The sequence below is a fragment of the Notamacropus eugenii genome, chromosome 2 (assembly GCF_028372415.1).
Source record: "Notamacropus eugenii isolate mMacEug1 chromosome 2, mMacEug1.pri_v2, whole genome shotgun sequence".
Classification (NCBI taxonomy): Eukaryota; Metazoa; Chordata; class Mammalia; order Diprotodontia; family Macropodidae; genus Notamacropus; species Notamacropus eugenii.
Window position 1 is genome coordinate 408,962,963 of NC_092873.1, and position 12,263 is coordinate 408,975,225.

The window sequence follows — 12,263 nt, forward strand, 5'->3', positions numbered from 1 at the left end:
AGTTATTGCTGTAGCAGTGTATCTGTTAAAAAGCCTTTTTTAAAGCATAAAGGCATTAAAATAGCAAGTGTAAACCAAAACAAAAAATTACTCTTCCACTTCTTGTAGACTACATTCAATATCTTTAAATTTCTATTTTTATGGCTGTTCTTTTGCAAATAATTTTTATTTATATTTCCAGATTTAAGCAAGTTTTGCATAATGAACAGATCTATTTATGAATTTGGAAAATATACATAAACCTAAAATATATAAATATATTTTATTAATTGATGCTTTACTGAGTTTTCATTATATTAATTAGTGTAAAGTTTGCCTTGCCTGAGATTTTTTAGCTTTGTTTACTTTGATTTAATCTAGTGATGTTTGAAATGGATGCACTATCTCAAGACATTTATATCCCTTTTTTCTCTTGGATTCAGGTTACAGACCACCCTCCACGTTCAGCTCACACACCAACAATGAGATCAGCATATATTGGATCTGGCATCTCTGCACCTAAGGTAGTCAGCCTATCCATAAACTTCCTGTTTCCCTAAAAAAAGGGGGACAGATTTCTTCTAACTTGTATAGTTACTGTGATCTTTACTGCTAGTCTCCCTACAGTTTTGCTCTGTAAAGCTCCTAGCAAATCTATTCAGACTGTCCTTTTGAAGCAGAACAGTTTCACGTACATAAAGTGTAGGAAAGAATGGATTAAGGATTGCTTATTTCCTGTCTTTTTGAAGTTATTGTTTTAAAGTATCTTAGACCTCCACATGTTCTGGTAGAGAACAGTGCTGGTTTAAGTTTGCCTGTCTTGACTCAATGGTAATAATCGCTGCTGGCTAACAGTAAAAGGTCATGTGCATCTAACTGAAAATTTGTGGTAGATTGTTCTTTTTTCGTTCTATTCAGTATGGCTGTGTTTGATTGTTTAATATAAGTGAGAGAGAGGGACTTGGTCATTTCAATACCTATAAAGAAATTCTGTAGTATTTTCTAAGGTAGATGAAAAATGAAAATCCCATAAAGTGTGTGTATGTGTGTGTATATATATATTAGCAGTAAAATTATATTTACCCATTACAAAACTTTAAAGTTCCAGAAGAGGAATAAAGAAGTAAGTTTTTACCCTCAAATATTCTACTGAATTTTTCTAATCCTACCTGTGTACTCTTACTCACAGAGAACCTAAGGCCCAGAGTACCTGAAACAGAAGAAGAATTCTTCCTTCTGATCTTGATTTTGGAAGTGTTAGCCCCTTCTCAGAAGTGCTAAAGTGCTATGCAATTTTCAAACTTAAATTAGCCTAGCTTTAATAACCTCTAATGTCATATTGTTTATTGAAACTACTGAGCAGTGGGACATGGTGACCTATTTTAATTTTTTGGTTCCCATTCATAATTTGGTAGAAATACTAAAGATCAGTGTTGTGACCAAAAGGAAGGAAATAATGAACTTTAATAATTATCTGTTTTTCTATAGCACTCACTCCCAATGTATAAAAATTAGGTTGTGTTACATATTAATTGATACAATCAAAATCTTTCATTGTGTTATATTATCTTCTTATGGGTTCAGTAAAATGAATGGAGGAATGTATCTTTTCCAGCAACACTAATTACTATAAACAGATTATTCACTTGCATCCTAAGAGTACTCTGCCAAAATAGTCTGAATTTTCCCCTCAACCATAGAATTCTGAATGAAAACTCTAGTTTCTTAAGTAGACCTAAAAATAATGAGTATGTAAAGTGATTTCTTGGGCACTGTGCAAAATTGTTTTGTAGTTCAATCTTATTAACTCATATTCCTCTACTACTTTTGTTTCAGGGACACATTACCTTCTCATTCACAGAAGTGAAAATAAGTGAAATATTTTTCCTTGAACAGATTAATTGATACTTTTAAAGTTTTATTCAATTTCTGATAAATTTATAAATTTTCTTTAAGTCTTGCATATAGAAAATTTTTAGATTGTTGAAAGAGGTTAATTTGGTTTCAGCAAGTTTCTTAACTTACTAAGATATAAATGATTGTAATGTACTTGATACGAAGGATAAAAATAAAAGATATTTGTGATGTTAACCAGACAGTAATATCTAAAGTTGTATTACTTATATAATTATAATTTTTACTTTAGCTTATAAGCGTGACATAACCATGTCTTATGTAGCCTGGTACCCTTTCCACTAATTCTTTGGAATAACATGTTATAAGCTCATCTCAAACTTTGGCCCAGATACAGATCTGAAAGCAGTGTGTTGTTGTGGAAAGGGCACCAAGCTGAAGGTCAGAATAACAACGTTGTCCTTCCTGCCTTGTTGCTTCCTCACTGAACTCACTCCTCCCTCTTTCAACTTCCTTGTTTCTGAAATGAGCTGCTTGGACAAGGCATCACCTGCAATATTCAGTATAAAGAGTGATATCTAGAGTGAATGACACAGGGCTGGTGCCTCTCATGGAGGCAGCTGGTGCCACAGTGTGCAGAACACCAGGCTGGGAGTCAGGGAGACCTGGGTTCAAATCCTACTTTAGACACTTTACAAAACTGTGTGACCCTAGTCATTGAACTGTTGTTTGCCTCAGTTTTCCCATCTGTAAAATGGGGCTACTGATAGCACTACACAGTTGTTGCGAGGATCTAGTGAAAAAATTATCTGTTTAAAACCCCACTTAGTGCAGTTCCTGGAATATAGTCAATACTATGTAAATATATAAATCTTCATACCCTTCCCCTATCCCTTCTCTCCATAGCCTTTCTAAAGTTATCATGTGCCCCAAGATTAAAGTCTATGTAGAAAAAAGGGGAAAGCTATACCTTCCTTACTTTTGTACTGCTTTTATTGGTACATGGATTATATGCTAGAGAGGAAGAGAACAGAATTTACTTAAACCTTAATTTTGAAACTTTCAGTATTCTTTTTTTAATTTCCAAGATCATATTAAAAAAGAATTCATAACTTTCCTGGGATACTATGAATAATATATGACCCAATTATATCTAGGATATAATAGGGATAGGGACTAGACCTATGATTTCATTGATATATAAGGAACTTCCAGATGAGAAAACTCCTGTCATCAATGCAGATTCATACCTTTTTTTCAACTTTTAGTCTTGGAGAATTGCTTAGAGTACTAAGTGACTTGCCTAGTAAATGAACATTCTATGGAAATAAACACATTATATTTCTATATAAATGTTAATATAAGAAAATATGTAATTACTTTATCACAAAATAACTGTCCATTCTTTTATCCATTTGTTTTATAGCCAAAGGCCCACCAGTTTGTGGTAAAATCGTTTAACACTCCTACCAAATGTAATCAGTGCACATCTCTGATGGTTGGTTTGGTAAGACAGGGCTGTGCTTGTGAAGGTAAGAATGGAGAAGAAAAAAATGAAAATATTTATAGTTGAGAGTGTCATTCAAGCAATTTTATTCTGCTAAAATCCTGAAGATATGGATTTTTGTTTTAATCATTTATTTTATTTTTTGTTTTGCAATTCAGAACTTTTGGAAACAGTTTTGCTGAACAAATATCTGTTTTAATCAGTTTGTATTACTTAGGAAAATAGAAAGGTAATTCTTGATAACCAAGAATTCTCTAAGAGTTATGTTTCATTTCCTGCTTCTTACCACTAATGGAAAGAATTCATAGTTTAGAAGCCATATGCCTTTGTGACAGAAAAAAATGAAAGTTTTCTTTAATCTTTTTAATATTCCTTTTAAGTGTAACTTCACCCATGTTTAAAAGGGCACACTGCAATTACACATTCAGATGAACTAAGTATTTTTCACTTTGCCAAAATATTTTTATAAATGATTTTATGTTAGAGATTTTTCATTGCTTATCAAAGTCCAGTAAATAACACTTTGGCATTAGATAAAATTTGTTGGTGTTAAGGTTAATTTTTTTCTCTTAGGACAGCCTCTGAAATTATAATAGAATTCAGTAGAAGAAAAATTATCCATTTCATACTATTATAAAGTACATTTCAAACAGCTCTTTACAACACCTCTCTTTCTTTGTTACCTACACATTGTGGTGGTATTGACATATCATAACAGCCACAATAATTGGTACTAACTGACATTCAGATAAATTATGACCTAAGCTTTTACTTATAATATTCAATCAGTTAACAAACATTTATTAAGCATGTACTATGTGCTCAGTCTTTGACGACTGTGTACGTTGTACGTTACTGAAAAGGGCGCTGCCAGGCTCAGTGTTGTAGCACATGCGTTTATAATTCTGACTGCTCTGAGTCTGAGGCTGGGGGCTAACCTGACCTCATGAGTTCTGAGCTGCACTAAGTTCATCATTGACATGGTAAGCCTTTAGGAGCCAGGAGGCCACCAGGTTGATTAAGAAGGAACATACCTGCCTGTAACAACAAGGACCCCAGCATAGCCAGGAGGGCCTGCTGTACAGGTTCTTAGATATGCTTTCTAAAAGAAAAGCAACTTTTGAGGGGTCAACAACCTACTTTAATCAAGTACATATATTTTTCTCTTAGTTCAGGGGAAAAAAGTCAACACCCTGAACTTCAGAGAAAATACAATCAGAAATTAAAAGCAGAAAGACCAACAGACAGGGCTTCCAACTGTCTGACCATAGACAATACATATATCATTACCAGAGAGAGAAGCACCAACACCTGGATTTTCAAAGCGTGAGGAAGGAGGGGCAGCTACTCAAAGTCTCATCTGGCACGTGGATGTTCTTCAAAAGAAAATAAGCCCCAAAGTAAAACCTCACCTCAGAATATATATAGATATACACTTTTCAGAGCTGGAGGGCACAACCCTGGTGACCTGATGCTTAGATCTTTAATTCTTCCCTCCACCCATCATTAACCTCACATTAACATTACACTGCCTGAGTTGGAAACAGAGCAGGTCAAAATTGCTCAGCCAGTCAGTAGTAGGATCAAGCCCATGAATAGCCCCTGCACTTCCAGCCTGGGCAAAATGGGAAGACCCAGAATTATTTTTAATTAAAAACAAAAAAGGAGTGAAGAATCAAAAACCTTACCAGTGTTTGATGTGTGTTGTATTCCCACTGTCTATGGTAAAGAGCTCAGAAAAATGAATTATTTAAAAATAATGTTCATTTTTGTAATTATTATGTTTCTTCTTCATATTTAGTTCACAATGAAGAGATCCAAAAGGATTCTCTCTGTCTATCTTCATGCTTTGATTCTAAATTAATTTCTTAGAGAGTTCTACTTTAGGACTCATATTTGTACATAAAGTAAATTACGTAAGATATTGCAAATGACAAAACTGCATCACTGATTTTTATGTTAAATTCTCTATTAAAGTACACGTTTTTATGATGGTGGCATTTGCATCCCTGTGAAGGAATAGTTAGGTTTATTTTTTTTTCTTTTTCCTTAGTGCATCAAAAACATGAATAGGTCATATAAATCTGAGGTTTACATGACTGGGAGTCATTTTAGATTTTAGCTTTTTAAAATATGTTTGTCAATCACTTTAATCATGTGTGCAGTAAATATCATTACAGTGTTATGAACATTATCACCCATTTCTAATATGTTGCATTGAATTTCTTACTAATAAATATACCATTTTCAGAAAACCATTAATTAACCAGTCATTAAAAATGATCAAGCTAAAAACAGATATGAGAATGTACTTAGGACAGTGTCTTGCATGTAATAGGAATGTAGGAAATATTTTCTGGTTAAATTAACAAGTGAATTATCAAAAAAACAATATCACATTTTTATTTTTCCTTTAAGTATGTGGATTCTCGTGTCATGTTACCTGTGCGGACAAAGCTCCAGCATTTTGCCCAATTCCTCCTGAACAAACAAAAGCCCCCCTGGGAATAGACCCACAAAAAGGAGTTGGAACAGCATATGAAGGCCATGTTAGGGTAAGTGTCATTGGTTTGGGGAAAGCATGCTATTATGCTATTTTATTAATCATTTAAAATTGAAGTCAAATTCTACCACTTTTTCTTCAAAATACTTTTCAGAGATATTAGGTCACCCAAAGTGACAACTGAATTTCTAGATTTACCTTCCAGAGTAGACATATGAGAGGGAAGAGTAATCCTATTGATTCCCTGATACTAAATATAAGTCTTATTCAGTATTTTAGTAACTTTTCTTTTTCATGTTTTATTCTTTTCATCAGTTTCTGTTACCAATATGAAAAAAAGCAAATCTGGGGCAGCTAGGTAGTGCAGTGGATAGAGCACCCTGTAGTCAGGAGGACCTGAGTTCAAATCTGTCCTCAGACACTTGGCACTTACTAGTTGTGTGTCTCTGGGCAAGTCACTTAACCCCAATTGCCTCGTCAAAAAAAAAAAGCAAAACTATATCTAGTGATATATTCACCTGAGACAATCAGCATGAAGAAGTGTTAGGTCAGGGCTCACCTTGGTGTTGCCTATGGAAAGAAAATATAATCCAGGCAGGGACTGGTAACTTGGTCTCTGGTAGGAAGAAGTAGACCATGAAGATATCTCAAAATTTCTACTCTGTTGAAAGTTGGCAAGTTGGAAAAAGTGTACTGCCACTCTGAAGTGTGTAGCTGGGCACAGGAGAAAAGAAGGCCAGTGATGGCATAGGAGGAAGAGGAAGCTTCCTGCACTAACCAGCAAGAGAACTGGTCAGGAGAAGCACCTTCCAGAAAGGTTCTGTTACAGCTCTTTAAATTCCACATCCTAGTAATAGCTCTAATGAAAAATGATAGTGAATTTTTAGTATCTTTGTATTTTCATCAACTTGATGACTCTTTCCTATTTTCATTTTTTTTTCAATCAAAATTTAAGGTCCCCAAACCAGCTGGAGTGAAGAAAGGTTGGCAGCGAGCATTGGCTGTGGTTTGTGACTTCAAACTCTTCCTATATGATATAGCTGAAGGAAAAGCATCCCAGCCCAGTGTAGTAGTCAGTCAAGTTATTGATATGAGGTAAGTTTAGAAGGTGAAATGTTTTTCATCACAATAAAATAGGAATGCAAAATATTACTTAATAATATTCATTGATCACCTTTCTATTTGTTTATAGCTTTAGTTATAAATTTTTATCTAAGCTCTGCTTTGGCTATAACTTATAAATTTTTAATATGCTCGTTCATTCTCAGTATTTTCTTAAGACAATATGGTAATGTGGAAAATATGCATGATTTAAAGTCAGAAAATCTGGCTTCAATCCTTCCTCTGACATATATTGCCTATGTGACCTTGGACACTTAATCTGTCTGAGTCTCAGTTCCTTAATCTGTAGAGGAAAGAACAGATGAAACTTTCTAGCTCTAAATCTATGATACTATAATCTTATATAATTATATATTGTTTCTAAGATTTATTCATTGAGCTATTGATTCTTTAGTCTCCACATAAGTCTGAAAACATTTCAGATGAAAGGGGTACTTTGAAGTCCCTAACGGTTTTTTTTTGTCTGTTGCTACCTATATTAGCAGTAGGAAAAAAAGGGAAGGAGTTGAAGATGTTACTTGGGAAAAAAAGAAAGAATTAGATAATTGGATAAAAGGAAGAAAGAAAAAGGAATTAACAAGTTAAGTAAATTACTTGTACTAGGGAAAAGGAAGAGAGGTAAATTGAGAGTGAAGAGAGCCTTTGCAAACAAGATTGCTTTAAAATAGATTAAGGAAATATAATGAGACAAAGTATTGATTTTATAGAGGACAATGAAGAAGAAAATCCTAATAGAGAGTACAATGAATTTTACATAAAGATGGAGGAATATATAAACATAAATCATATCTTTAAATATGAATGGATTAAGCAAATAATAAAACAAAAGAGTGACAGATTAGATAAGAAATCAAAATCCCCTCAAAATTATAGGAAACACACCTAAAAAGCAAAGACATATACAAAATAAAAATGAGGAGTTCTAGATAATGCATTTACTGTGTATCAGGTGAAATAGAAAAAGATATCATGCCATTAAAGCAAAAACAAAAATTCAGAACATACAGAAAAATAGGGAAACTACATTATGCTGAAAGGAACCATAAACAACAAACCAGTATCAATATTAAACTTATGTGCTCCAAATTCTTAGCATCTAAATTTGTAAAAGAAAAATTAATTGAATCCCAAGAAAACGGACAGTAATACAATAATAACAGAACACTAATGTCCTCTCAGACATAAAGAGAAAAAAATTGTAACAATAAATTCAGGGAGCACATGAAGAACCAAATGAATACTTAACAATGAAATCCTAAATAATGGATCAATCGAAGAACAAATCACAGAAACAATAACTGTGTAAAAGAAAATTATAATGATGAAATTATATGCCTAAACTTCTTTTATGCAGCTAAAACAATCCTTCAGGAAATAATTATATCCCTAAAACATACCTTAAAACAGTAGAAATGATTAGTCAACTTAACATAAGTTAAACAAATGAGCAAAATCAAAATAGAGGAGAAATAGATAAATTGGAAACCAAAAGAAAGAATATAAAAATAATAAACAAAACTAACCACTGATTCTTTGAAAAAAAACTAACAAAATTAATAAGTCTTTAGCCAACCTGATTGAAGAGGACAGAAAATGAATAAAGCAAATAAGCAAGGTGAAATCACAAAGCAGGAAAAAACAAAAAAAGAATTATAACCTACTATATACAGTTGCAGTTTATGCTAACCAAACAGAAAGCATAAAAGAAATACAGGGATACCTCTAAAAATATAAATTACCCAAACTTACAGAAGACCAAGTAGAGATTTTACATGATCTGTTCTCAGAAAAGGAAATCAAAATCACTATAAAGAGACTACTAAACAAACAAAGCCAAAAAACAACCCCTGTTCCCGGATAGATTGACAGGAGAACTCTATCAAACTTTTAAAGAAAAATTAGTTCCAATACTATACAAATTATTCACAAAAATTGAAAAAGAAAATACTGTACCAGACTCCTTTTATGAGACACACAAAGTCCCAATATCTAAACCAGGGAAGGATAAAGCACAGGAGGAAAACTATAGAACAATACTATTAATGAATGTGAATTCAAAAATTTTAAATAAAATCCTCTCAATAGATGGCCAGGTAAGCTTGTGACATTGTTGTTGTTGTTGAGTCATGTTTAACTCTTCATGATCCTGTGACAAAGCACAACCTTAATTTATGCTAAAAACATAAGATATAGGAATTTGTAAAATACCACAAGAAGTATTTATCTAGAATTAAAAGTAAATATCATATACAATGGGGATATACTATAAGGTTTCTCAGTAAAACCAGAAGTAAGGCAAGGCTGCCCACTCTCCTTACTGTTATTTGATACAGTTCTAGAAATGTTAGTAGTAAGACAAGAGAAAGAAATTAAAGCCATTAAAAGAAGTTAAGAGGAGATAAAAGTACGTGTGACTATATGACATTTCACTTAGAAAATCCTAGGGAATCAGCAAAAATTCAGAAACAATAGCTTTAGCAACTTTGCAGGCTACAAAATGAGTACACAAAAATCAATAGCCCTTCTGTACAATATACAAAATCAAGAGATAGTAAAGGAAAATCTCATTCAAAATAGCTCTAAAATGTTTGGGGGTCCAGCTATCAAAGTACACCAAATACTTGCATACAATCCCATTATACAGTGCTCTTTAAAGGAATAAAGAACAATTTAAGGAGCTTGGAGGAGTGTGTTCAAATGCCCACAGTTCAGCCATGCCTATATAAGAAAAAAGACATACTACCAAAGTTGATTTACAATTTTTAAAAGCTTTTTCAATCTACATTAGAGATACTTTACAGAACTCGATTCTTTTGGAGAACTCTTTTATTTGGAGAATCAAAAGATCTGTAATATCAAGAGAAGTACTGAAAAAAGGTAGGAGTATAGCACTTTCAGACCTCAAACTCTATTATAAAGATATAGTCATCAAAATAATTGGATGTTGGTTAAAAAATAGAGAAGTAGTTCATTGGAAAAGACTAGACAAGGTAAAATCAAAATCAATAATCTGGTTTCCAATAATTGGAAAACATAAATTACTTAGGAAATAATATGAATAGGCAGTTTTTCTATGAAGAAATCAAAACTATATATAGTCATAAAAATGCTCTAAATCATTATTGATTAGAGAAATGCAAATTCAAACAAATTTGAATATCCTCTGACACTTATCAAATTGGTTAAAATGATAAATACCCCTCAAATGGGGAATGGCTAAACAAATTGTGGTATATGATTATGATGGAATCCAACTGTGATATAAGAAATGCTGAGCTCTAATTGATTTTAGAAAAACGTGGAAAGACTTGTACTTGTGAAGTACAGAGAAAGAACTCTCCAGAGAAAGAGCTAATAAGTAGAAATATATATGTATATGTGTATTCAGATTCATATTTAATTGTAGTCTTCTCTAGGGTAGAGTGGGGAGGGAAGAAAAAAGTAAATAAAAAGTGCACAGCAAAGAACAAAAGAAAACTTAGAAAAAAGCACAAAAAATCTGAATAGCTTTGAAAACAATGTATAGTACTTACTAAATAGTTTATCACACAAAAAAAGTGAAGTCTGAAATGGAAATTTATGGCTTTATATTGAATCCTCTCTTTATGTTCTGCTACATACATAGAAATATTCTTTTTTTCTCTTATTTTATATTTTTTAAAGTGTCACATTTTTTAAAAATGAAAAAATTATTTGTAAGATGGAATGGCTCATGAGTAATGGGATAGATACTCAGAAAAATCTTGGTAATATAAAAACAAATGTATCAACAAAAATATGTTTTAAAATAATGGAACATATTTAGGCATATTGCTCTCACTAAAAATGTTATAATTAAAAATATTCTAGAGCAAAAAAGTTTTTAGTTTCATTAATAAAATATATTCAAAAAATAAAAAGACATTCTATAGTGGTTTCAAATATTATTAGATCTTTAAGGTCATATTATAGACCAATTCCAATCTGAAATATAGCCAAAATATGTGTATGTTCAATAAAATCTCATTAAGAGATATTTCAGTCTTACATTTTAAATCTTTTTGGTACATAATATGCAGTCTATCCCTCCTGTTTGAAACAAAGGATTTTTAATGATTTTTTAATTTGATGAATTTTTAATAATGGAAAAAATTTTTTTTTAAAGTTAAAGAAAGAATGAAAAAAGTTAAATAATTGAAATTTTTAGTTTTGGAATATTCTCTGCCCAGGAATTGTTATTACCTTATTCTAAAAGGCTAATTATATTCTGAAATCTATGTCTTCAAAGTTCATAATTATTTCTAGTTCAGGATAATATTGTACTCCTTGCAAAATATTTTGGCTGTTGCCTACCAGCCTAATTGGGAGAATAATAAATTGTTTTAAAATTAGATTTGAGTGTTCATTATAAAATTGTTTTGAGGGCTGCTACTTGTACTTATCTCGATGTTCATATAAATTAAAAATATAATTAAAACTTTAAAAATAAACAATAAGAAGAAGCAGTAACTCACTTTCACTGTTTTGCTTTTTCAGGGATGAAGAGTTTTCTGTGAGTTCAGTTTTGGCTTCCGATGTTATTCATGCAAGCCGAAAGGATATCCCCTGTATCTTTAGAGTAAGTGTATATGCAAGAATTTATTCTCTGAAGTCTAAATTTTTCACCTGAATGTATGTTGTGTCTACGTCTAGATTGTAAGCTTCCAAAGAACAGAAATGAGGCTATGGTAATGAATATGAGAGAAGGCTGCGATGCTCAACTCCTATTTGTCTTCCATTTTCTCTTTCAAAAAGAGTGATCTTTGAGCTGGAAAGGACAAAACAAAAATCAATAGAGAGTTGTTAACCATGAAAAGCAGGGAAGTGGTAAGAGAACTCCTTGCTGTATTTGATACGTTTAAGCTACCATTGCTGAAAGAATTATATCCCAGAGTACTGAAAGTATTGGCAGAGGTAATTTCTGAACCAGCATCAATGATCTTTGAAAGGTCATAAGAATTAGAGAGTTATCCTGGGATTGGAAGGTGGCAAACATCCTTCTAAAAAGGGAAGAAAATAGAGTCTGCAAACTATAATAAGTCAGTGAGCTTGACTTAATTCCCACCAGAATTCTAAAATATGGTGTTCTTCAAATTTGGTTCAGAAATCCAATTCCATATATATCAATAAGTGAAGTCAACAGATTATCTATTGTGTTTATTTTATATCATACACTAAATACAATAACTCCTTGAGATATAAATACAAGCCAAAAAGAAATGTAGTCCTTACCCTCAAGAAGCCTACATTCTAAAGGAGGAAATAACACATAGAAAAGAT

At 32.2% G+C, this 12,263-nt stretch overlaps 1 protein-coding gene across 11 annotated transcripts in view; it reads left to right on the forward strand.

The window, feature by feature from the left end:
* Window positions 1-12,263, forward strand: part of CDC42BPA (CDC42 binding protein kinase alpha) — a 372,601-nt gene that overhangs the window by 323,518 nt on the left and 36,820 nt on the right. For all 11 annotated transcript variants that reach the window (XM_072647658.1, XM_072647660.1, XM_072647659.1 and 8 more), the window contains 5 exons: window positions 423-503; window positions 3,260-3,365; window positions 5,759-5,895; window positions 6,799-6,938; window positions 11,481-11,562. In XM_072647658.1, the coding sequence (XP_072503759.1) occupies window positions 423-503; window positions 3,260-3,365; window positions 5,759-5,895; window positions 6,799-6,938; window positions 11,481-11,562 (546 nt within the window). The remainder of the gene's footprint in view (window positions 1-422; window positions 504-3,259; window positions 3,366-5,758; window positions 5,896-6,798; window positions 6,939-11,480; window positions 11,563-12,263) is intronic.